A 27,364-nucleotide genomic window follows, 5' to 3' on the forward strand; every position below is an offset into this window, starting at 1 on the left:
GTGTTTCGGCTTTGTAGAAGCCTGCCTCAGAGGTACAGATGGTAATGTAAGTGCCGATTGATAAAGCATTTTCTCACTGATCGTGGACATGGAGCCACATACCTTTTGAGCAACACATCAGACCTTTATCAATTAGCACTTAGATTACCATCTGCAACCCTGAGGCAGGCTTCTACAACAAAGCCGAAACACCGACTGTGTCAGGTCTGCAAAGACAAACAGGTCTTCATACCACATATTTGTTTTTTTAACAGTTGATTGTATTTAATAAACTCTACTTTATCCCAAGTTGATGTGTACGGTTCCTTCCCCGCCTATTCGTGACAGCCGTTTTTTAACACTTGATTGTATTTAATAAACTCTATTTTATCCCAGCTTCCTTCCCCACTTTCTCTCTGCTGTATACGTGCCATGGGGTTGTCTGACTTGCTTTTTGGATTGTATTTGTCATGAATAGGCTGCATTTAGTGGGTGAAAAGCAGCACATTGAGTCTGTTCTCTAATACACAATGCAAACAACATATTATTTACTGTGAAAAGTCCCAGAAAAACAGCACGTGTTCAAGATGCTATAAACCATGCAAAGCTTGTTAACTAGCATGCAGAAACTATCCAGTGACAGGTGACATCATTGCAAATTTACAACCTTATTGTATTCCACATTAAGTTTACAGAACAATTCTTCAGGTTAGAACAAAGAAACATTAAAAAAATTTGCACATTTCTTTAGTGCAAACAAATAGCAAGCTGTTTTGAGGTAAGAATCTCTTCTACTTGTTAAACTGCATGTTGTACCACATTTCAATCGAGTGCACCCTATATCAGAGCTAATACCATTATAGCAGTTCACCTCCAGGATGCATTTGTGCTGTAAGCAAGAAGGAAATTCAATGGTAGTGGAAGGACGACTAGATTGGACTGCAAATATCTTGTTCCATAGATTATTAAGTGACTGAATGAGAGTGATCTGAGAGATACAAAAAAAGGGCAACAAAGAAAAGAAACATTTCCTAAGCCTCATATACACAATAACATTATTGTAGCAACATTGTTGCAGAAATATGACATTTATCTGTTGCCAGTCTAACAAATGAAAGAGACATGATTTTACATTTTTATAAAATGAAGAGTAGCCTGCATTTAAAAAGAAGGGGAGGTGACCAGTAAAAGTGATCTTCTAATCTAAAAGGTTTAAAAAAAAATTCAATGGGTAGCAGAACCTTCCATTTATTTCTCTTCCTTGTAGACCAAATTACTACATCAGTTAAGATCCCCCCCTCCCATGAAAAATCACTGCCAGGAATCAAACTGTCACCCACACCCACGAGATGGGCTTCTTATACTTCTGGACCAGAAACTGCACTGCACGATACAGATCTGCAGGACAGCAACTAGACTGAGAATCTCCGTGCCTGTGAATCATACGATCATGCTTCCCAAATCTTCTGGGCTAGGAGTATAGCACCCCAGAATCTGCTATCTTCTCAGCCACAACCAAATGTTGATGAAACACGCAGTTAGCATAACTGAGAAGATGACGACCTCCTTCTGATGCATGCTTATTCTTTCCTCCTCTAGAATTTGAAGTCTTCCAGAAATTATATTTAGCTGTAGAACAAAGAAATTGATAGCATTACAAAGCAAGCAGATGTCTGACATCTCAAAACTAAAGGAGACCTCAATATTATTACTCTTTCTCAGCAGAAGTCACTATAGTGATTGATGTATTTCTGTTACTTAAGAGGGAGGTATACAAATATATGGTCTTATGGATAAGTGGGCTAAACCATTTTTCACACATGAAGTGTTTAGCCTGGTTGTCCATGTGGTCCATGGTAATAGTTTGTTAATCATGAGCCAAAATCATTGACTTTTAGCTTAGTCCAACTGTCCATAGTTACGAGATATTGTCATCTTGTTGCAAGAGTTCCAAAAAGCTGCAAGCCGTCAAAATTGAGGGTTAGCCCACTTGTCTGTATGACCACCCTAATGTCCAGTACAGTGGAACCTTGGTTTACAAGCATAATTTGTTCCAGAAGCATGCTCGTAAACCAAATTACTCGTATTTCAAAGTGTTTCCCCATAGGAAGTAAGGGAAACTCACTTGATACGTTCCCACCCACCCCCATCCCCCGAGGCCAGCGACGCTGCTCCACCCCCCCACTCGCAAACACTCCCTCCCCCCCACCGCCTGAACAGCATTCAGCCTTAGCCCCCATCTGGCATCGGCACGCAGCCCACACGAGAGTGAGAACGAGAAGACCTTGAGCATGCGCAGATGCTCAAGGCCCAAGCAAGAGGCAGGAATTTCTTTCAACGGCACCAGCATGTCCTGTGGGCTGCGTGCCGGTGCCAGATTGGGGGGGGGGGGTAAGGATGAATGCTGTTCGGGCGTGGGGGGGGGGGCGCTGGTTCGTGCAGGGGGGTGCTCGCAAATCGAGTCAACGCTCTTTTTGCAAGACAAGATTTGTGAGAATGTTTTTGCTCGTCTTGCAAAACACTTGCAAATCACGTTACTTGCAAACCGAGGTTTGACTGTATTTTAAAGTGAAAATTCCAAATAAGGTTTCTAAAATAACCCACTTGTTCTTATTTCCTTCTTTCCAAAAAAAATAACTGGCTGATGATGCAAAATGTTGGCTACACATCCATTCCATGCCTTTGCTAAGAGAATACCTTCAAGGAATACATAAATACATTCATTTTAGTATACTAGCCTGAATCGGGAGACTATCTAGTATAGGAGTCTAGCAGTATCATTTCTTTTCTCTTACTTGTTTCCTCATTGCTGCAACCTCCAACATGCCAGTCTCCTCCACTCGACCATCTGAGGATTCTGATCTAACCTCCTGCAAGCTTTGAAACAATACAAGTTAGCATTTAATTTATTTACCAGCATACATATGCTGGATCACTCATAGATACTGTCACAGGAAAGAACCTGTGAGCACTGAGAGAGACCTGGAGAAGCCAGAGGCAGATAAAAACACAGCCAGATTAGCAGATTCCTGTTAATCACAAGCCCATTGCTCACACCAGGTTAGTGCAAAAAGAAAAAGTGTTGCCCCAAAGCACCTTTCAGAGTGAATCTAAGCAGCCTAGTATCTGTTTAACATTTCGTAGCTGAAGGTCTAGCAACATAGGATCAGGACAGAAAATATCTGCTAGGCTGGGATGCTAGGACAGGGCGATTCAGAAACTAAGGCCAAACCAGATCCAGTGTACCTCAGGCAGAAAACTAGTTTAAACCAGTACAGCACACCCAGGAATACACAGCCAATTAAGGGAAAAACTGGGTCTGGCTTTAACTTCCCATTTGCAGGGAGCGAACCAGGAGGAACACACAGCAACAGTCATGAGCAGCAGAATTGGAAACCTGCCAGCAAGCCACGTTTGGTTAGGAGAGCTAATTCAGCTTCAGGAGAGCAGCAGAACAGACCACATTCAGAATCACAGGTAGAATCCCATGAGGCTGAAATTCAGGATGAAAATATGTCTCTGTGCTCGGAGAATTCTGAAGCTATGGAGAAAGATGAAGGCTCGGGCTTCTATAATAGCAATGGTGATTATTTACTTACAGAAAGCACTATGGAAATGGACATTGCTTAAATGGGCAAAACGTTTATTGTTGAAAAGAGAAGTAACCTGAAATGCTGTGTGGTTTTTTCCTTGATCCATTGAAGGCAAAGCTTGAGTGGGAGAAGCTTCAAAAGAAACTGTTTTTGTAAATACACTTCCCCCTCCGTATTCATGGGGCTTGGGGGCAGAGCTGGCCCGCAAATATTAAAAAACCATCAATAATGTTCGGGCCAGTTCTGCCCCTAACCCCCGGCTATTTTAAGCTCTGAAAGCCCCCCCCCCCTAAGCTTTACCTGGTGGTCTAGCAGGTTTTCAGGCAGGAGCGATCTTCCCACGCTTCTGCCCCGTGCAGATCGGTCACAGGAAATGGCTGCCTTGAGCTCCCATAGTCTCTTGAGTAATTTCCTGTGAGCGATCTGCACAGGGCAGGAGAGTGGGAAGATCGCTCTTGCCCCAAAAACCCGCTAGACCACCAGGTAAGGCTTAAAGGGGGGCTTACAGGGCTTAAAATAGCCTGAAAAATGAAAATAAATGTTTTGGTTTAAAACCGCGAATAAGCGAATCCGTAGATACGGAATTCGTGAATACGGAGGGGAAGTGTAATTTATTTACTTGCTATACCACTATAAAACTAATGTGCAGAACTAAGTGGGTTACAATACTAAAAACACAGTCACAGGAAAGGAACTCCAGTTCTTAAATAGGAAAGAGGCCATAACAACAAAAAAGACATATATCTAGGGAAACAGGTGGACTGCCAAATGCCAATCCCACAACTTCTGATTACAGTGAGGCAGAAAACATCTGATCTAAAAGTGAAGTTTTCAGTAGGACATGACATTTTTTCAGTGATCCTTCTGCACATAAATTTAACACTAATGTGTTCAAAAAATATGGAGCAGCAAAAAAAAAAAAAAAAGGGCAGTTGTGCGTTGTTTCAAGTTGCACCAATCGTGGACTAGGCAAGACCATGCTATAGTCATTTAAAGACTTGCCTCAGGTGTATTTATGTCACAAAGGTATTTAAACATCTCTATCATATCTTCCCCTCTCACCTTTCCTCCAAAGTATACATATGGAGATCTTTAAGTCTGTCCCCATACGCCTTACGACGTAGACCAGCAACCATTATATTGCCTTCCTCTGGACCAACCCCATCCTCTTCATATCTTTTTGAAGGTACAGTCTCCAGAAATGTACACAATATTCCAACTGAGGTCTCACCAGAGTCTTATACAGGGGCATCAATACCTCCTTTTTCCTCCTGACCATTCCTCTCCCTAAGCACCCAAGCATCCTTCTAGTTTTCAGCGTTGCCTTTTCAACCTGTTTGGCCACCTTAAGATCATCACATACTATCACTCCCAAGTCTCCCTTCTCTTTTGTTCACAAAACTTCTTCACCCCCAAAACTCTCACCATATTGCCTCCACGAATACAAGTATGTAGTAGGCTTACTTTTCTGAAGTAGACTGTGAAAACGGTAAGGCTGTTTATAGCTATTCTGCATGCTATTTTAGATTCTTTAATTTGTAATTTTTCAATATGTAATTGTTATCTTTCCATTACTTTTTATTCTTTAATTTTTTTAGAGCTACGTTGTGATTAAAATGTATAATTTCAATTAATGTAGGTTGGGATTCCCCCCCCCCCCCCCCACCACTACAGCTGCCTGTGCCTTTATCCAGATTCACAAGGAGCTGCAGTGGGGAAAAAGTAAACAACATACCTTTAATCACACCATTAATCGCAATTAAAATTCTAATCAAAATGCAGTCCTAGTACGTAGCATGAATTGCATTAGTATGCTAATTAATACACCATAACTATAGTTTTCTCTCTTAGAAAGGTCAGCGAATCAGTCATAGCCAAATCAGCAAGTTGGAAGGCATGTCAAAATAAAAAACAAACAAAAATATTTCAGCATGCATACATGAAATGTAAGCTCTGAATTCTGTCTTCAGTGTTTGTCCTGTTTGGTAATGAGTGCATGAAACCTGGTTTCAGCTACTGAATTCACAAGAGACATACTTCCTCTCTTGTGGGCTGATGCTCAAAACCAGTGTCAGGTTGCTCACAGGGCTCTAACCATTGCCACCGAACACAAAATGCATATAAATGTGATCATTAGTAAGGCTGTTGTATATTATTTTTAACAAAGGGCTGTCTGGTGCTTTAGTGTCAGAAAATGAATGCCTGATCCAGGGCAGTGCTGAGGGCCGTTTGAGAGAAGTCTAAGGGCACCCCTTCTCTCCCACCAATCCAACCACCTTGCCCTACCAGACATGCTTACCCCGCCATCAACCAGGATGGGCCCAGCCCTCTAAATACCATTGGACTTGGTGGTCCAGTGGATTCTTGAACCCTCCAGGCTGGGCCTGGCCCAACCCCCTATCACTGCCCTGGTGGTCTAGTGACTCTCAAACATTACATTACATTAGAGATTTCTATTCCACCATTACCTTGCGGTTCAAGGCGGATTACAAAAGATTTATTAATGGGGGTTACAATGGAAGAATAATTGTCATTTCTAGAGTTGTAAAGAGTAAGGTCATTTGTCAGTTCTCAAGTGGTAAAAAGTGGTGAAGAGTAGGTAGATATTTATGAATGGAGGGTAACAAAGGAAGATCATTTGCCATTTCTCAGGTTTTACAGAGAAGGTCATGGCCCCACATGGCCATGTTGAAGTGGACCTGATCCCCTATTACCATCCTGGTGGTCTAGTGACTCTCGAACCCCCACCATCACCACTGGTCCTGGTGGCCTAGTGGAATCTCACTCCTCCCCACACCTTTTCAAAATGTTGGTACCCTGCCCCTATCTGGTACATCCTGGGATGCACAGGGCGGGACCTAAGTACCATATAAGGACTTTTTTCCTTGCCTAATGCATCCTAAGATGCGCCAGACAGGGGCAGGGCATCATCATTTAAAAAATGGCAGACTAGAAGCAAGAGGCGGGAGGAAGTAGGCATCTCTCGTACGATTAAGATAAGTGGAGGGATGAAGATTCTACTAGGTCACCAGGGTTGGAATGGGCCTGGCCTGGTTAGAGGGTTGGAATGGGCCTGGCCTGGGTGGGTCTGTTCGGATTCAAAGAAGTAGCTGGCATGTTGTGACATGCTTTTTCTGTTTGTTTGTTTGTTTTACTTGACTTTCCTATCAATGCCTGAGCCAATCAGTGCTCAGGCACCGACAGGAAAGTCAGTTCAGAGTAATGAGCAGCAAATTACATATTGCCATGATGTTAACATGGCATGAACTTGCAAGCTCATTCCTTTGAACATGCTATGCTGATTTTTTCACGCTGGATTTGCAGTAGAGTTTGGGCATCTTTTGAGCATGGACCCACTGGTTCATTCAGCAGACTGAGGGGAAAACCTAAGACATTAAAGGGAGGAAATAGTTCAATAACATTCCTCTTTCAGAAAAGAAAAACACCAAATTAGAAATTTTGCTTCAAATGAAAGCACCTATGAATTAGAAATTTTGCTTCAAACAAAAAACTTTTCCCAGTTTGGACCTCAACTTGTTGGCTATATAACACACAGTCTGTTAAATTCATGCCACAATTGAAAGAAAACAAACATTTTGGGGGTAATTCCACAACAATGGCACTTATTTTAAAAAGGAAAGAAAGTATCTACTTTGTTTTACAGAAAGCTAGCTTAAGAGGTAAAATGTGTGCTTATAATTAGCTGTGATCACGTGCCAATTAGAGAGCTGGTATAAGTGCTTCCATCTAAATGTACAGATTCCTCCTATGTGTATGACTACCTGTAAAACACACTACACTTCTCCCTCGTTATTCGCGGGGGATAGGGGCAGAGCCGGACCGTGAATGGCAAAAAACCGCAAATATCCGGCTCTGACCCACTCCCGCCTCCCTTCCACCTTCCCCTGGCATCCCGGCCTTACCTGGTGGTCTAGCTGGTTTGGGGGGCAGGAGCGATCTTCCTACACTCCTGCCCCGTGCAGATAGCCATTAAGAAATGGCTGTGGGGAGTTCCCGTAGTCTCTCGAGAGACTACGGGAACTCCCCACAGCCATTTCTTAATGGCTATCTGCACGGGGCAGGAGCGTAGGAAGATTGCTCCTGCCCCAAAAACCAGCTAGACCACCAGGTAAGGCCGGGATGCTGGGGGGAAGACAAAAATATGGAGGTTTTTCTTTCCTCCCCACCCCCCCAAAAAAATCGTAATTATGTGAAATCACGAGTAGGGAATCCGCGAATGGGGAGGGGGAAGTGTATGTAAGATATGTGCATATTGACAGAATAGCATAGTGCTTCGCAAACTGTTTGCTGCAGCACACTAGTGTGCCACCCGAGATTCCAGGTGTGTTGCAAGACGCCGGCGCTGGCTGATTGCCTACAGGACGTACCTCTCACGGTGAGACCTAACGAGTCACCGCATCAATGTCTGCACACTTCCGAATGCCTCAAGCCGCGGCCACCACGTTTAGTGTGCCATGGCTTGGCAAAGTCTACGAGACACTGGAATAGCACTTGGGTGAAATTTTGGCATTTATGCGCTTATGTGAATATATATGAAAGTATCTGACATTATTCTAATCATTTATATATGCAATCAGCTGTAAATATAAAAATCTACTTTATAGAATGACCCCCTCAATGCATCTTATACAGCTTTGTTATTTTCACTGTTAGGTGAGGTGAAGCAAGCTCACACAGTAAGGTCCCATTTAAGAGAAGGCAGGTGGTGGTGGCTACCTGGAAAGCTGTGGCCAAGAAAGAGACCGATGTTTCCCTAAAGTCCGTAGTTCACTGCCTCCATTATCCATGAGAGCAGACACACTACCCCAAAACAGACCATACGAGACAGAGGCAGGGTCAGAAATAAGAAAAACAGAATTGGGGGGGAAAAAAAGTTAACTGATAGGTCTCTATGAATTGCATTAGTACATACAGATAATGGATTCAGTTGAGGGCATGCATTGTACCACAGCCATATTTTGAGATCACAATATCAGAAGAACTACAAAAAGGTAGGAAAAGAAGTCCTTTTCTTAAAATGTTGATTGTTACATCACAGTTTCTAAAACCTGCAACAGGACAGTGAATTTGTCCTACACTGGGCTGAGCTAAGATTGTTTGTTAACCTCTCTTGTTTAGTCACTATTATCTAAGGAATTACAATTGGTTGGTTATATAGTACATTTAATAGTGGAAGTAATCTAGGGTTGTGATCATCATGCATCCTGCCGATCAAAGCCATGTGCAGCATGATGCAATCATAAGAAATTATAATTTTGTTAAGTACAAACTTTGTGATGTTGAGCTACTGTTTCGTTGTTGTTGGTTTTTTTATTTTTATTAGACACTCACTGGCAATTCTCAGGGTGAAGAAATACAAAAGGTTCCCAGATGAGCTCCCCCAAAAAAGTATGTTATCTAAATAGTTTCCTGAACACAGAAATACATTTGGTTTTCTACTGTACAGTCTCTACACGCCAGCTAAAGGAGAAGGCAAGAACCCTTGACATTCTAGCTCTTTTACACACATCAGAATTTATCAACTGGAGAGCAAGATCTCTTTGGACAAAATAAAAGGATAGACTTTTTTTAAAAAGGACATTTCTAGAGATGCTTTATAGACTATAAAGCCCCAAACCAGTTCATGCTGCCATCAGACATAGGGAGATCATGCGCAGAGAAACATGCATGAATGCCATGACCGAGACATGACAAAGGGAATCACCTGGGGAGGGGTGGGGAATGCAATGATTCTTGCAGGCGGTGAGAGAGCAGGCACCCCAGGAACCGCACTGTTCTACAGACATTCTGAAGGGAGTAGATCTTCCCATTCTGAGTGAACGAGGGAAAATGGGGGACACTGGTAGGGTGATTCTCCTGCCTGTAGCATGTACACAGAGACAAGATAAGTTATTATGGTCCTTTCCTCCCTCTTTTATGCTCCACCTATCATCCCTTCTTTCTACATACAGAAAATAAATCTGTTAAAAGCAATGAACAGGACAGTCATGGAACCCAAGACACGTATTTGGCGTGTGCAGTGTGCGTCTATACTTCTACGACTGATTTTCCTAGTGACTTTGAATCTTCAGTTCCTTATTCATATGAGAAATTATGATCATGAGTTACAAAGGCTTCCGAAGCAGGCTTTAGAGGCCGAAACACGTGCATGTCGAGCCACCGCACAAGACTGTAATTTGATTAATAAAATTGCCCACCATTGTTCTTGAACCTCCACTGTTGTTTGTTGGACAACATTAGGATCTATACTTTTGCTATGATTGTGGTAACAGAACATCAGAAGGAGATAACTCAGTAGAGGAGTACCGAGTCTTTATCCACGCATCAGGGAATCTGTATATGAATCCAATGTGCTTTTTTCTTTCATAAAATGGGGCTTTTAGCCGGTTCTTATCCTCTGCAAATTCAGTGCAGAATATGGATCAACATTACATAAAACTACTAGACAAAAGGCACATAAATCTCTGGAAAGATTTTAGCAAGCAAAATATTCAATAGCAATATCCTAAAAAAATCATTTGTCAGCTGTATTTCTGCACTAAACTGTTACCTGTGATATTAAATTATGTAGCATATTGTTTTTGCTGATGTTATGGTTCATTAGCCTGCATGCTGCAGAGTTGTTTCATGAGCTTTATTTGTCTGCTTGACATCAAAGAAGAAAGAAGAGGAGAAACCCCTTAGAGACAAATTGTTGGATCAGCATAACTGATTGCAAATCAGGATCATAATCACAAGAAAGTCTGATTCACCCAATCAGATTAATTCTGGTCATTGAAATTTCAATCTGCATGCAATACCTTCCATGTAAGAGAGACTTACCCCCTCCCCTCCCCCCCCCCTTTTATGAAGCCACATTTGGCTTCTTTTTTATCACCGACCACAGCGGTTTTAACTCGTAAGAATTGCATGTGCGTTGGAGCTAATACTGCCACGGTCAGTGAAAAAAAAGCCTAATGTAGCTTTGAAAAAGGAGTCCTTAAAAATACTATAATAAGGAAAAACAAGAATTAAAGAAACAATTTGCTTCAGTTATATGAACATATATCTTATTTATTTGCATTTTTTCGTGAGGTGGTTCACATTAATGGGTTCTTTTACTAAACTGCATTGGGCATGAATGCATGTCTAATACAGCTCAAAATAGCGTAACAAGAGACATGATCAAGCATCCTGTGGCAGCTGCCAAATTAGCATGCGTTAATCTAGGTGCTAAAAGATATTTCTTTTTTTTTTTTGGGGGGGGGGAAGGTTATCAGGGTTGCAGAGTGGGTGTTTCTGTGCTAAACAGCACATTCATATTAGCACATGCTAACTGGTTAGTACATGATTACTGGAAGAACTCTTAGGGCCAGATTCTACAATCTCATTCTTGGGTCATCCATCCCCTTATCCTATGAGGCTGTAATTTGTGGTACGTTATTTCATGTTAAGCCTACTTTAGACAAGTATAAAAGTCGCCTTTTCCTGATCATGACAGGAATAGCTGTTCAACTGATCACACATAATTGGAAGAACCATGACAGGATTATTATACTTTTGGGTGGGTAAATGTGTGTACCACATATAAGTATGAAAGAATGATGGCGGATCGTTTGGGGCCTAGGAAGTCTTTTAATGATGTATGGAGTCCATTGACTACTTTTGTTGCATTACAGTAAGGGTCATATTTCTTCCCTTTTCATTAGATTTCTTTACACATCCAGGGAGGGTGGGTGGGTGGAGGGAAGGAAATGTACTTTGAGGAGTTAAATTATTTAATTATAATATTGAAATCACATCACATGTATTATTGTATTAATAATTAAGATGAGGATGGGAGTAAATGATTGTTTAATGTAATAATTGTATAGTTATTAGTGCGTTTTATGCAGTATTTATGTACCAATTGTATTGCACTATTAAAGTTTGAAAATCAATAAAGATTTAAAAAAAAAAAAAAAAAAGCACATGCTAACTGGTTAGTACATAATTACTGCAAAAGCTCTTAGGGCCAGATTCTACAAAAGCCACTGAAAGTTACGTGCCACCTAACTTAATTGGTTTAATTGAGTTTCAGTGGTGTGTAATTGGTTGCACAAGTGGTGTGATAACTGGTTGCGCCATTAAAACCTAATTAACCCCTTGTTAAAAAGAAAAATAGCCATCGCTATGTGGCCTCTGGGACTGGCGCTTAGGTCCCTGGTGGCTAGTGGTACATAATGACCCCAAAGCCCTGATGGTTAGGGGCACCGCTGACTTTGGTGTCACTATGTGCCCCTGGACACAATTCAGGAAAGACCATGGGTGCTGGAAAAGTAGGACTGTAAAACCCTGGCCTACATTTCCAGTGTCCTTGGCAGCCGTGATTCTGGAAGCGGTGCCTATTGATTATTGACACGTGGCAGGTGCCCGTCATGGCATGCACTGCTTACAGAATTATGGCTTTACTGTTTACAAAGCTCACAAGGCCACATTAGCACATGGCCATTAATAAAAAAAATTAAAAAAAATAAAATTGTCCATTTTATGGTTGTGGTAAAGATGACATTAGTGCAGAGGTAGGCAATTCCGGTCCTCGAGAGCCACAGGCAAGTCAGGTTTTCAGGATAACCACAATGAATATGGATTTGCATGCACTGCCTCCATGAGAATGCAAATCTATCTCATGCATATTTATTGTGGATATCCTGAAAACCTGACCTGCCTGTGGCTCTTGAGGACCAGAATTGCCTACCCCTGCCTTATTGTGTGGGTAAAACCTGCGCAAAGGTGTGCTAAGGCCACTTTTTACTGCAACTTAACAAAAAAGACCCCTGAGTTACATAAGTACTTCTGTGTCTCCCAAGGGGCTTACAATGTAAGGGCCTAACCAACACTCAGATTACACATGTATACTGTTTTAGCATAAGAACAATTACCATGGGATTCGCAGACCCAGGGACCAGTAGCATAGTCAGGATGCCAATTCTGAGTGGGCCTGAGTTTAAAATGGGTAGGCACACAATATTTTTCTCCATGTTACTTCAGCTAGGGATTAGACTGCCAAATGCGGTAAAGTTCTGTGATAATTCCGCTAAGGACCTTTGGCCACCATTTGTCAAGTGGCAGTCACTGAGGCAGATGAAGCTGGGGATCATTCCTGCCCTTCCTGCTAATAACCAGGTATTCAGAGGCATTTGCTGAGGGAGATGGGGGACACACCACATTTGTAAGGGATCAGGGGTGGGAGAAAAGCATTTTCACTGTGTCAGCCTCCTAAACATGCTCCCCAGAAGCACTGGCTCAGCCATTAGCAGGCTGATACTCCAGAGGGAAGTTAACACTACCTCAAACTGGTGTTAACTTTCTATGAATAGTGCAGCTTGTGAGATTTAATGCAAACATCCTTATTCATTGTGCATAATAAAGATTTGTTTTGCATGTGCTGTGGTAAAAAAAAAAAAAAATCTTCCATTAAGCTGCATTATTAGTAAATAATGCACATTATTGCCATTTAATAACACATAATTGCTATACAGCTACTTAGCAGGGTAAAGTAAGATGAAAAGAGTTGAAAGAAGCAGATTTTGAAACCTGCTGCCCTAACCATAAGTCTGCTCTTCCACTTCTATGCACAGTCACTGTGGATAAACTGAAAACTCAGAGACAGATATTCAAGGCTGCAAAAGGAAGCCTAGCTACCTCCCATGGTCAGCAGTAAACCTGGATATTCAATACTGGGGCCATATCTAGCCATTGGCAGTCAATTTTGAGGTTAAATGCCACCACTGAAGATTTAGCCAGCCAAGCCTGATTTTCATCAACTGGCTGACTAAAGGATAGTGGCCAAACATAGACCTGCTTTTTAGGCGGGCCAATCTGACCGCTAGACTTAGCCGGTAAGACAATGAATAATGGCGGAGATCGGCTATGTCATGCAACAAAGCCAGTCATTGGCCAATCTGCTGACTGGGATATTCGGCGAGAGATGGCCAGTGATTGGTGGATAGCCGACTTAGCAGTATTTAGCCAGCTGGGAGCTATTCTCACCAGGCTAAATACCTCTGAATATCTGGAGGAAAGTGTCTGAAGTTCCTTGAGTACACGTTTGGGTTTTATTGACATATATTACTTCAGATTCCCTGTTCTCATCTGCATCACTAGTTGATCTACATTTGTGGAATATACTACCTCTATATCTGCAGCAGGAAAAGAGATATTTTACACCCACACCCACACCCTATTATGAAGAGAGAGATTGGAGAAACTTGGCCTCTTCTCCCTTGAAAAGAGGAGACTGAGAGGGGACATGATCGAAACATTCAAGATAATGAAGGGAATAGACTTAGTAAAGACAGGTTGTTCACCCTCTCCAAGGTAGAGAGAACAAGAGGGCACTCTCTAAAGTTAAAAGGGGATAGATTCTGTACAAACATAAGGAAGTTCTTCACCCAGAGAGTGATGGAAAACTGAAACGCTCTTCTGGAGGCTGTCATAGGGGAAAACACCCTCTAGGGATTCAAGACAAAGTTGGACAAGTTCCTGCTAAACTGGAACGTACGCAGGTGAGGCTGGACTCATTTAGAGCACTGATCTTTGACCTGGGGGCCGCCGTGTGAGCGGACTGCTGGACATGTTGGACCACTGGTCTGACCCAGCAGCGGCAATTCTTATGTTCTTATGCTGCGTAGGGTTTTTTTTTCGCAGGCCATAGTGGTAAAAGCTCTGACGCTCATAAGAATTCTATGAGCATTGGAGCTTTCACCACTGCCGCCGGCAATAAAAACCCTAATGCAGCTTCATAAAACGGGGGTAATTTTTGTTAAGAAGTTAACAGGTTTCTTTTTAATCTTTCTTTTTTTTTGTATGTTGTATTTGTTTCATTATTTGTGTGCATTAATTTGATTTTGTTTTGCATATATTGTGTTTGTTTTGAATACTGGAAACCTCACAAATTTAAAATGATAGAAATTCAAACATGCAAAACTACCTACCAGGATATTACATGCTCCAATAGAACTATAGCATGCATGGTGTAAAAGTCTCTACCTTGGTTCTTACCTGTAATGTGGTTGGTCTACAGTATGTACATTGAGAGGATTATGCTCATTTCCACTTCGCTCCCTTTTGGATTTGTTTTGAGATGCCTAGGGAAAAAAGATATGTCATTAAAAAAATCACAGGTAAGTCTGGCACTCTCATTGCTCTACCCCATCACTCTCTTAGGCTCAGCCTTTCCATATGGCACTGTCACATGCAGGAAGAAGGGTACTAATCCTCGAGTTGTCCCAGAGTTTCCAAAAACTAAAGGTTCAGCCTCCAAGGAGGTGCAGCAAGCAAAACTGAAGAAATCTCAGAAGCAGAAAGAGAAAACCAACTTATTAGATATATCTCCTCATCAGCTTCTTATTCATGTATTCCTGAAGACTGTATTTTAACCGCTGTCTACAAGGTCCGCACTAAAGAACAATCATGTGAGCATAGTCTTACAGGAGACTCCTCCCCAATTTGCGAGATAAATCTAACATTTAATCAGCCTTTTTTAACCTAATCTCTGAAGAAAAAAAAGATCTATGAATGTTATGTCTGTGTAATCCTAATAACGTTTTGGTTTGTGTCCTACCAACACCAAATTTTCAGGTGAATTCAGGGACTTTAACATGTAAGTGTGTGGATAGCGGATACAGAAACATCTTGATTAGCAGTTTGCTTTAGCTCTAGGTAGAACTTCTTCTTAGTTCTCCTATATTTCTCATGTAGTCAATTGTTGATGGTAAATTCTTCTTCTAGGTTTAATTCAGGACTTGACAAATCCCAGGCACTAGGTTGCCATGGTACCTAGAAATTGCACCCCATAACCCCGATGTCATACCCTCAATTTTCCTTTTCTGGTTTCTGTTGCTGCGGAAGAGGCAGTGTTCTCCTACAGCCCCTGTGACTCAGCTCTCCAAAACTAAGTCACATAGCGCAGGAAATTCTAGCTGGTCTTGCAATTACAACTTGGCCTCTGAATGAACTCCCAGGAGGTACTCACAGAATAATACTGAGTCAAAGATTTGCTGCAGAGTAATATCATGGTTATAGAATGAAATTCTTTTATTATACCTTCCTCTTTCCCACCAGGTCAAAAAAGATAGGCAATTCTCATAAGACATCTAAGGGAGAAGGGATAGTAGATAGAATGGATAAGCAGACTGGACAAGCCACATGCTGGCTGATATTCAAAGCGATTTAACCAGCAGGAGAGGTTCCTGCCTACTTAAATCGCTAGTCTCTGGCTTACTTTAACTATTCAGTGGCACTTAACCGATTAGCACCACTAAATATTTGCGGTAACCACCTGAGCCGTTCCAGGGGTGGAGTTTGCACTTATGCAATTAAGTGCTGATATTCAGCCTTAACTACATAGGTTATTCACTTAAATAGCAGCCCTATCTTTAAGCAGTTCAATTTATACAGTTAAGGGCTGAATATTGCAGTTAACCACATAAGCTTTAGAAGCCAACCGATAACCACATATTCAATACCTGTGCCCGGATATGCCCAACACTGAATATCTGGGAGCGCAGTTGGCAGTGGACAGTGGACAAAAATGCTGACTGCCACCGGCTGAGTAACGGCTGGATGGTCATTATCTGCTGTTATTTTCTATATTTCTATACATATAAAGACTAAACTTCATAAGGATGACTTCTGGTTTCATTTCTAATATTTTTATAAAATTTCTGTGCATTTAATTTTATTATATGTCATGTTAGATTGTCAAGTTATTATATGTCAAGTTAGATTGCAAGCTCTATTAAGGACCTGTTTAGGAAGTTGCGTGGCAACGGCCCTGAAGCCCTTTAAATCTTTATGGGCTTCAGGGTCGTTACCGCAGTGCAGCCGCTAGTGCGGCTTCGTAAAACAGGCCCTAAATGTCAAAATGTACAGCATTGCATATGCCTTTCAAGTGCTATATAAGTGATAAATAGTAGTAGTAGTAGTAGCAATATAAATTTTTAGTTGTTTTAAAATAAGCCAACAGAGTTGGTTTGGTACCAGTGCTGAGATTTTCTGGCTCAGAGCGCCCCTCAGAGGTGGGAATATTTACAGCTCTGCTGGGGGTGGATGGAGAATTATTATCGTGGAAAGGCCACATCTAGTGGCAGAATTTGTTTAAGAAACTTCTTATCCACAGCATCTTTTACTGTAGGCAGATAAATTCATATACATAATAATAATAATAATTAAAAAACAAAACAAAAAAACCCCAAGAAAAACGTTTTTTTGTTTGTTTTGAAAATAGTGATTTTTTTAAAATGTGCTTGTCCTCAGTGCATCTATCTTTTTGAACCATTAAAAAAAAAAGTTCAAAAAAAAAATTCACAAAACAAGCCTTTGGGATGTAAGAGGGGCCAGCAGAGAAGTGGAGCACCTTAGGGGGCACTGCAGTGAACTTCATATAAAGAGGCCCAAGCACACATCTCATCATTTCCCCCTTATAGTGTGTGGTGAGCCCTCCAAAACCCACCCAAAATCTACTGAGCCCAACTATACACCACACCAATAGCCCTTATGTCTGCAGGTATCACCTATATGTAGGTACAGTGAGATTTGGGTAGACTGTGGAAAGCTCAAATATTCCACCACATGTGTATTGTGGGGTACAGGCGGTTCACTACACCACCCACAAAGCTGCTCCAGGAGCCTGCTTGCTGATCTACTAGGACTGGCCATAACATCTGAAGACATCATACAGGCTGGTAGAAGGCAAAAAGAGTGAAGGTGTTGATTTTGTTCATCACTAGGGTTTTCAACTTTTTTGTAATTATCTACTTTGTAACATATACCGGACAGTTGTACAAATGCTTTAGGATGGAGAGGGGATCAGGGGATGTGGGATTGCATCAGGGTAGAATAAAAATGGAATAAAATTGTAATATTATACTGTTTTCTACTGCGGATGGTTGTATACAAACCTGCTCTTAATATTATGTTTGCTTTGTGTTGCTGTTTCAGTGGTATTTTGGTGCTTATTTGTACCATGACAATTTCTCAATAAAAGTTAAATCTAAAAACATACAAAGAAAAATACCTTCTTTTTAGGTACTGGATGACTAATATCTCTAGTAAATAGAATAGAATAGAAAAAAAGATGAGCAGAGACTTTATTATTGAAAGTTTACGGATGCTACTTGATACAGACTTTCAGAATAGCAAGATCTCTTTCTTATAGTGTCAACTTCATCCACTATAAGACGTAACTATAAAAAGATAGGAATGTACCATGAACACAGGCAAGGACATTTGTTAAGTTTTATGCACAGTGCTCTAGCAAAAACTGAGGAGGCAGTATACAGTACATAAATAGAAATATGTAAGCCTTTGCAGCAGTTGAAGGTGTTAATGTAAGATCAAGCAAGGAAAGATCTGAATGAAACATATTTCACTTAGAGTAAAAGGCTTGCTATTAAAGATCATTTATATATAGACCTGCTAAAACTATGTATGAAGAATGGGTTATAGAAAAAAGTAGAACGGTTTACAGAAAACTAGATGATTCATGTCCTGAAAACCTGCTGAACTGCAAAAGCAGGTAGGTAGGAGAATTTATCAGTTCAAGGCATATTAATTGTTGTGGCATTCATGGTCTGTATTTACTGTGCTGTCTTGTAATTTATGATAACTGTGCTGAACTACATGAAGAGTAACCAAACTTCGAAAACTAAGGGATATACATATGAAATAGTTGTCCCTCTACATTAAAATTCATGGGTTTATTACAGAAAGAATGAATAGGGAAGGAGAGGGAGCTAAGAAAAACAAATAGTAAAAGGCAATTAGTTTAGATTATGGAAATTCATGCCTATGAGATATCATAACCATTCCAACGGAGGAAGGCCCAGGAAGCAGAATTTAATGGTAATGTTTTTAAGTTAAAGATAAGGAGTAATTTAATGCTAAGAAAGCCGTTTTCAACCAGGATAAGGCCTAGACGGTATGTATCTAGTCTTCCACCTAAACAAAAGGCAAACAATTCCTCCTGTGCCAGGCCTGACAGAATGCCACTCTTCTCCACCTTCCCTAGTGGAAGGCTACTCTCTCTCATCCTCCATTTCGGTCTTTCTCGGGCATTACCAACTCCTCCTCTTCTGGGCTGGCAGGACACAAACTCTACCTTCCCCCGCTGAGCCCAGAAGTGACACTATGAATATTCCCTTTATTTTGTGGGACCAGAAAATAAGAGGCAACAGAAGCTAAAAAGCGAACTCCTATTGCCTCCTTTTGTCAGAGCGGGCTTCCTGCTTCTAACTTTTTTAAAAAAGTGACTCGTTGCTCCCCTGAAGAAGGCAACCTGTTTGCCAAAACTTGGATCTTAGTTGAGATTTTACTTGGATTCTCATACACAGGCACCTTGGAACTGTTTTTGATATTTCCATGGACTTTTGTGGAATTATTGTGTTTGTATTATAAACATTAACTGTAGTTTGGAAATCAGACATCTCACTTGTCTCTTCTGTTGCTTTGGTATAATTTTGAGGCAAGATTTCTTCTTTCCTTCTGTTTGGTTTGTTCTCCTTTTGTCAACATTATGTCATCCAACTGGCTGAAGGTGAAAGCAACTGTCTCCTCTATTATCATCCCATTAACTCTGACAAGCTGTCAGCAAGGATGGAGTTTCAGGCAGCCAGGAGAAGGGAGGCTATGTGGGTCTGCTAGGCAGAGAGGGGTAGGAAAGCATGAGAAATTATGAAGCAAAGTGAATGGGTAGGTTAGAAAAAAATTCAATATGAAGATAATAGGGACATGTATGGAGAGGAGGAGTAAAAATAATAATAACTTTATTTTTCTATACCGCCACAGTAGGTGTGAGGTTCCACTGCTTGTTTCAAGAAGAGCCTCAACTATGCATATCTCTGACCTCCAGTCAGCAGGTGTCAGTAGGCTCCAGTAGGTTTACAAGCCATCCTAGCCAGCTGTCTGCCACTTCCTGTCAGAGACCATCTTGTTTCTGTCTATGGTCTGTATATAAACCCAGTCCTGGCTAGGTTTCTTTGCTAGAGATCAGTTTGCAGCTTGTCATGTTGCCTAGTGCTTCGGCTCCTTTGCTGCATTTCTATTCCATCTCTACAGGGACCACCTCAGCTTTATACCAAGTCCCTGGCGAATTCCAGCTTTGAATCCATTCCGAGTTACTGTGTGCATGTGTTCTCTTCCTTTCTTCCCATGCTCAGAGATGCCAATTATCCAGTTCCACGAGGGAGACATTTTGGCTAATATTAATTTGAATTTATATAAGAACATAAGAACTGCCATCTCCGGATCAGACCTTTGGTCCATCAAGTCCGGCGATCCGCGCACGCGGAGGCCCTGCCAGGTGTACCCTGGCGTAATTTATAGTCCATCATATCTTTATATGCCTCTCTTAAGGAGATATGCATCTAGTTTGCTCTTGAAGCCTAGGACGGTCGATTCCGCAATAATCTCCTCTGGGAGGGCATTCCAGGCGTCAACCACTCTCTGAGTGAAGCAGAACTTCCTGACATTAGTCCTGAACCTGTCCCCCCTTAGCTTCATTTCATGTCCTCTAGTCCGTGTCAAATTGGACAATGTAAATAATCTTCTCTGCTCTATTTTGTCGATTCCTTTCAGTATTTTGAAGGTCTCGATCATATCCCCACGCAGTCTCCTTTTCTCTAGGGAGAACAATCCTAGTGTTATAAGTCTATCCTCGTATTCCAGTTTCTCCATACCCTTCACCAGTTTTGTTGCTCGTCTCTGCACCCTCTCCAGCAGTTTTATATCCTTCTTTAGGTAGGGAGACCAATGTTGGACGCAGTATTCCAAGTGTGGTCTGACCATTGCCCTATAAAGCGGCATTATAACTTTCTCCGATCTACTCGAGATTCCTTTCTTTATCATGCCCAACATTCTATTTGCCTTCTTTGCCGCTGCCGCGCATTGTGCCGACGGCTTCAGGGTCCTATCTATCAGTACACCCAGGTCCTTTTCTTGTTCACTCTTCCCCAGAGTTGCACCTGACATTGTATACTCGTATTCCTTATTCTTATTGCCTAAATGCATTACCTTGCATTTCTCCACATTGAACTTCATCTGCCATTTCTCCGCCCATGTTTCTAACCGACACAAGTCGCTCTGGAGTTCCTCTCTATCCTCCTGCGATCTGATTGCCCGGCATAGTTTTGTATCATCTGCAAACTTGATGATCTCACTGGTTGTTCCTTCCTCCAGGTCATTGATATAAATATTAAAAAGGATCGGCCCAAGTACCGAGCCCTGTGGTACACCACTAGTCACTTTCTCCCAGTCGGAGAACTTCCCATTTATGCCCACTCTCTGCTTTCGGTTTTCCAGCCATTTGCCTATCCACCTTTGTATATCCCCCTCTATGCCATGGCTTTGTAGTTTCCTGAGAAGTCTTTCATGTGGAACTTTGTCGAACGCTTTCTGGAAGTCCAAGTATATTATGTCCACCGGCTTCCCACTATCAATTTGCTCGTTCACAGTCTCAAAAAATTGGAGTAAATTCGTCAAACATGATTTCCCTTTCCTGAATCCATGTTGACTGGGTTTCATCAAGTCGTGTGCGTCCAAGTGCCAGACTATGCTATCCTTGATCAGTGCTTCAACCATCTTGCCGGGGACAGACGTAAGACTCACAGGCCTATAGTTGCCCGGTTCCCCTCTTGATCCTTTTTTAAAAATTGGCGTGACGTTCGCTATCCTCCAGTCGTCCGGTATCTGTCCAGTTCTGATTGTCAGGTTTGCAAGTTTTTGCAATAACTCTCCGATTTCAACCTTCAATTCCTTTAAGACTCTCGGGTGAATTCCATCCGGTCCAGGGGATTTGTCACTTTTAAGTTTGTCGATCTGATAGTATATCTGGTCTAAGTCCACTTCAACTGTGGTGAGGCTGTCTTCTATTTCTCCTGCAAACACTTTCTCCGCTTCAGGTATTGTTGAGGTGTCCTCCTTCGTAAAGACGGACGCAAAGAAGGAATTTAGTTTGTCTGCGATTTGTTTATCTTCCTTGATGTACCCTTTTCTTCCCTGGTCGTCCAGGGGTCCCACTGCCTCTTTTGCAGGTTTTTTCCCTTTCACGTATCTAAAGAAGGGCTTGAAGTTTTTGGCCTCCTGTGCTATTTTTTCCTCATACTCCTGTTTGGCATCCCTCACCGCCTTGTGACATTTCTTCTGATCATCTTTATGTTTGTTCCAGGCTTCGGTTGTCTTTATGCATTTCCATTTTTTGAAAGAGTCCTTCTTTTCTTTTATGGCTTCCTTCACCTGTATGGTAAGCCATGCCGGTTCTCTTTTGCTCTTTGTTCTCCGATCTTTGGAAATCCTCGGAATGTAGAGATCTTGTGCTTCTGTGATAGTATTTTTCAGTAGGGACCATGCCTGATCTACCGTTTCAAGTTTGTCCACCATCTTCTCGAGTCGTTTTTCTACCATGGCTCTCATGCGATCGTATTTACCCTTTTTAAAGTTTAAGGTGGTGGTTAAGGTTTTGGCATGTTTTCCTTTCCCGATGTCAAGTTTAAAGTTGATTACATTGTGATCACTCGTTCCCAGTGGAACCACGACTTCCACTTCTGTTATCGGTCCCGTGAGGCCATTTAGGACCAAATCCAAGGTGGCGTTGCCTCTTGTCGGCTCTTTTACCATTTGTTCCAGGAAGCAATCCCCTAGCACCTCCAGGAACTTGGCCTCCTTGCCGCAGTTGGAGGTTGCTAGTTTCCAGTCTATCCCTGGGAAATTGAAGTCTCCCAATATAATTACATTTCCTGTCTTGCATTCTTGTTTGATTTCCTCCATCATTTCTGAGTCAGTTTCCTCCGCCTGTCCTGGGGGACGATAGTAAAGGCCAATTTTCGTATCTGCGCCATATTGACCAGGAATTTTGATCCAGAGTGACTCAAGCTTCTCTTTCATTTCTGTTGTAACCATTTCAACAGAATCTATTCCCTCCTTAACATATAGAGCAATACCTCCACCTTTCTGCCCTACTCGATCTCTTCTATACAGTTTGTATCCTTGTAGTACTGTGTCCCATTTGTTTTCTTCATTCCACCATGTTTCTGTTATGCCAATGATATCCAATATGTCATGTCTTGCTATTGTCTCTAGTTCCAATGTGTGGTATTTGCAGTCCCTAATTCTAGCCACTGAAATTAGTGCTGAGGTTGCTGCCATTAGATCACTCCTCACTCCTTTTAGCCTTTCCTTTCTAAACAGTGCTCATGATGCCACATTTGTGTGGTTGCCACAACCTATGACACTTCCCTCAGAAGCTAGTGCTCTAGGCATTAATCTAGTGCTATCAATTGGCAAGAAAATTTGAATAATACTCTTGCTTCTAATGCTAACCAATGCAATTGGCTAAAAATAAAAATATTCTACAACAGGGGTTCCCAATCTTTTTTTTTTTTTTTTTTTTTTTTTTTGGGGGGGGGGGGTAAAATGGTTGAGGACTCTCTCTTCATCCCTGTCTCACTCCTAGACAGATCCCATCAGTCTTTTCCTAAATCTGCCAATCACTCTCTCCTCTCCCCAATTACTCCCAGCCTCACCTATGACAGCTCTTATCACTGTGCCAGTTCAACCTATGGATCAGGTGAGGCACTGGTTCAGGGTGTCAGAATCTCTCCCTCTCTCTCTTTCCTCCCCCTGCACAACAAGGGGAGGGGAGGGAGAGATGCTAGACCAGAATTCAGGATTTTGGTACCCTATATCACTTGGTGGTGGTGGTGGGGGGGGGGGGGGGCCTTGAGAGAGAGGTAGAGCTACTGATTTGTGAGTGGTGGGGCCTATTGATGCAAAGATTAGCTCTAGGCTTCACAGACTTTTGAGTGGCCCTGTGCCTGTGAGTGCCTTTTTGGCTATACAGACACCTTGTCACCCTCCAAAATATTCTGAGATCCCTACAGTCCACTTTCATCACTCACTCTCTCCATCTCTACCCATAAGCCTGTCCTTACTAGTCTCTCTTGTTGCTCAAAATCCAACCCACTTTCTCTCCCATCCCTCTCTCACCTGCAACCTAGAATTTCCTCATCAGTTGATTGCTTGCTACAGTACATTCCCACAAACTGTACTTTACCCTTAAACCAACTTGTCCCCATTAGTGTCTTTTCCCCCTCAACCTGATTCCACTTGATTGATCTCCTCACCAGTCATCCATCCCTCTATCCATCCTTTGCATCCTAGCCTTATTACGCTTTACTGCCCCAACTATTACTAAATCCTGCCACTATCATCCCTCCTTCCCTCAGCCTCTGATCCTGTGGCCACTATCCCTTTTTTGGGCCTTGAGGGGCTGCCACCAATATCACCACTGCTGTTGAACTCTATGGCCTGAGTGATGTACAGCCTCACGATTGGTATTTTTTCCTTTCCCTGTATTGGAGGATGGTCTCATGGATCTCGAGATTGTCTCATGGATCACAGGTTGAAAACCACTGTTTTATAAAGCAGGCGTGCTCACTTTCCCCTTCAGAAGTGCTGCTGAACATAAAATGACTATTATGGAGCAGCTGTGGACAGCAGGAGTCCTTTCTTCCTGCACTGCTGGGTTTTTAATGAACACTAATTATGGTCAGTGTTCTATCCTATAAATTTTAGCATGTGGCATTAGGATGTTCTCCAGTTTGAGAAGTGACCTCTGGGACGTAGAACAGCAACAGCAGTGCACTGATCTGATAATGCAGAGCCAGAACTAAACTGTCCAGCTACAATGCTATCTCACCAATCCCTGATTTGTGTGAACAGTGATAAATGTAGAATATTGTTGCTTGCAATTTATAGAGAATCAATTTATTATTTTCTTGAGATTTTCCTCTGTAAAGACTGTACGTCTAGGTTCATCTTGCTCTGCCATAGATTTAAATATTTGCACACTTTAAAATGAATAGTGTACATCTTGAAGTTAATTGGATAAATTCTTCCTACTATATTTCTCCAATGAAAAGTTTGATAAGAAAAACAAGTTAAATATATATTTTTTTAAACCCAGTTATATTTCTCAACATAGTATCCATTGTGGTCTGTACACTTAGTCCAGCAAATGCCCAGTTTTTCCAACCTATCAGAAAAATAAGTTTTGTCAAATTTAAAAAAAATGTATAACTTGCTTTTATTTCCTAACTTTTCTAACCGCCCTCATATGTGCTGTACATTTACCGTATTTTTCAGACCATAAGACGCACCGGACCATAAGATGCACCCATCTGTAGAGGAGGAAAAACCAAGAAAAAAAAATTTGGTTCAGAATTTTTTCTTCTTGTTTTTTCCTCCTCGACACATAGGTGCATCTGGTGGTCTGATGAGTCTGGTGCTGGGAAGCCCGCAGCCCAAAACTCTGAAGCCGCCCATAGCTGCCAGAAGCTGCCCGGTACTTTTAGTGGCGGTGGTCCAGCGTGGTCTCCTGGATGGCTGCCTTTGTCTTAGAAGAGCGACGCTTCCTGCCTGGTCCCGTGCCACTCTGTGATGGTTGAAGTCAGTAACTGACTACAGCAATCACAGAGCAATGCAACCAGGCAGGAAGTGCAAAGGTTGCGCTCCTGCATTGTGCGTCGCTCTCCTAAGACAAAGGTAGCCGTCCAGGAGACCGTGCTGGGGGGGTGAGGGGCACAGTGTATTCGGTCCATAAGACGTACCCCCTTTTCCACACATGTTCCTTTTCCACACAAGTCACATGTCTGCATAAGTTTGGTGATAATCAGTCCACAGCATCCCACCTTACTTAGATTTATCATAGTGTGGTGTGGTTATGGAGATCATTTCAAATGTATCAAACAGCCATTTTCCAATTCTGGAATACCATAGACTTAGGGCTGGATTCTCTAACTGGCGATGCTGCTGGAGGCCGCCTTAAAAGCAGTCACCAATCGTGTGTCAATCATGCAACGGTGCCAGTTACAGAATTGTGTCTCCGGCAATGGTAGGCACCAGAAATGTAGGTCAGGGTTTTCCAGGCCTATATTTACGGTCCCTACCTTTGAAATGAATTGCACCTCCCTAGTCACTTTAGGACGCCTAACGCCACTTCCAGAATTAAGCACGCCCACAGTGGTGTTAGGAGGCCTAAAGCACCTACGGAGGTGTGATTCCAGCGCCAATTTTTTAGGCGCCTTGAAACTCAGTTAAAAAACATCATTTAAACAACATACAAAGTGCAAAACCTGTATTGACAGACACATACAGATTATGTTTCCTCAGCTAACCAATACAATAAATGATAATATGAGCTGACGTGGTCATTCTTCTTCAGACCAAAAATCAATCTGACCGCGGTGTTCTGAATTATTCTCAATCTTCTTAAAATTTTTTGGAAAGATCCCAAATAAATGATATTACAATAATCCAGAATAGGTAAGATCAATGATTGTACCAATAGTCTAAAAGACAATGGATCAAAATATTTTTAATGGTCTGTAATTTCCATAATATATAAAAACATTTTTGTACCACTAAATTTGTGTGATTGATCCAAGTCAGTTGACGGTCAAGCGTGATTCCCAGAAATTTAATGGAATTGATTATTGGATAGCCATGTCCAAATAATGCTTTCATCTCCACCAGGAGGCTGTTCCCATACATCCACCACCCTTTCTGTAAAAAAAAAAAAAAAATTCCCTAAATCTATTCCATTTCACACTCTTCCACTGACCCCTTATATTCAAGACGCCTGCTACATGTGTATTTATGCCATGGAGGTATTTAAATGGATTCCAGAAACAGCATTATCCTGTTTTGGAAATGACTCAATTAATTTACTCTCTAAAGAAGACAGACCAACTAGTTTGTAGTTTCCTGCCTCTTCCTTGCTTCCATGTTGGTCAACAGGAACCACTCCATGCCCCAAAAACAGACCCGAGTCAGATGAGTACTCACTTCAGCACATTCTGCTTTTGGGAAAAATGTACAGCACTATAGGCATTTTGCCCAGTTCAGTTCCCTCACAACTATTTAATGCTCTCAGGGCCAATGTTGCAACATGCTAAGGCCTGGGACAGAAAACTGGGAGGGGCCCCAAAGCCCACCAGCAGGCTGTATCTTCAGTTTCAGGTAGGCTCAGAGGCCTGGGGAAATTGCCCTGTTTGCACACACCTCTTCCCCTTATGTTAGCCCTGAGAGCTCTGGAAAAATAGACTGACTATAAACAATTCTGTCAAAGGTTTCATATATTTGGGACTGCTGTAGATTATGCACAAAATATTCTTCACAGTTTTCTTTGCACAAGTATTCCTTTACTTTGGACTCTAGATAATGCTGGTGATGCATTCTCAGTGACCTTTGCCATGACGAATTCAAGAAAAGTAAACATCATTTCTGTTGCTCGGGTACACTCATTCACTGAGGAAGATGATAGGTCAAACACACTCATGTGCACGGTTCTATCATGATACTTACTATGAACAAAGTGGATAGTGAAGAAAGTGATGCATTTCAGCACACCAGGAATTACTCCCTCCCTCATGAGTGTGTAGTCACAGTTAAGATTACTGTACCTTTCTCTGATGCATTTGCATTCCAAATTTGGTAGAAACCTTCAGGAAGGGTGGTTCTGCTGGCTGGATAGTAGAGTGGTCTATGGCGTCATACGCATGAACCAAAGACTTTTCTTGCATCTCGTCCAATAGAAATGGTCTCATACTAACATCCGCCATCCCTAAACCAGGCAGAGAGTGAACAATACCAGTATATTAGCAAACAAAGCTCATATGCTGGCAGAGGTAGGCAATACCAAGCGAGATAAGACTAGGTCTAGTTTTCCCAATTTGTTAAATGTATTTACATATATA

The 27,364-nt window shown here is 41.8% G+C and overlaps 1 protein-coding gene across 4 annotated transcripts in view; it reads right to left on the minus strand.

Annotated features, from left to right (window-relative positions):
* Positions 1 to 276: 276 nt before the first annotated feature.
* LOC117360779 (mitochondrial fission factor-like) overlaps positions 277 to 27,364 on the minus strand; it is a 66,620-nt gene continuing 39,532 nt past the window's right edge. The window contains exons 3-8 of one of the 4 annotated variants that reach the window (XM_033945121.1): positions 27,071 to 27,231; positions 14,616 to 14,701; positions 9,298 to 9,453; positions 8,310 to 8,393; positions 2,775 to 2,856; positions 277 to 1,608 (exon numbers count right to left, since the gene is read on the minus strand). In XM_033945121.1, the coding sequence (XP_033801012.1) occupies positions 1,477 to 1,608; positions 2,775 to 2,856; positions 8,310 to 8,393; positions 9,298 to 9,453; positions 14,616 to 14,701; positions 27,071 to 27,231 (701 nt within the window). In that variant the 3' untranslated portion in view covers positions 277 to 1,476. The remainder of the gene's footprint in view (positions 1,609 to 2,774; positions 2,857 to 8,309; positions 8,394 to 9,297; positions 9,454 to 14,615; positions 14,702 to 27,070; positions 27,232 to 27,364) is intronic. The other 3 variants (XM_033945124.1, XM_033945123.1, XM_033945125.1) reach the window with 3 other exon arrangements.

This window comes from Geotrypetes seraphini, chromosome 5, assembly GCF_902459505.1.
Source record: "Geotrypetes seraphini chromosome 5, aGeoSer1.1, whole genome shotgun sequence".
In the NCBI taxonomy this organism is placed as follows: domain Eukaryota; kingdom Metazoa; phylum Chordata; class Amphibia; order Gymnophiona; family Dermophiidae; genus Geotrypetes; species Geotrypetes seraphini.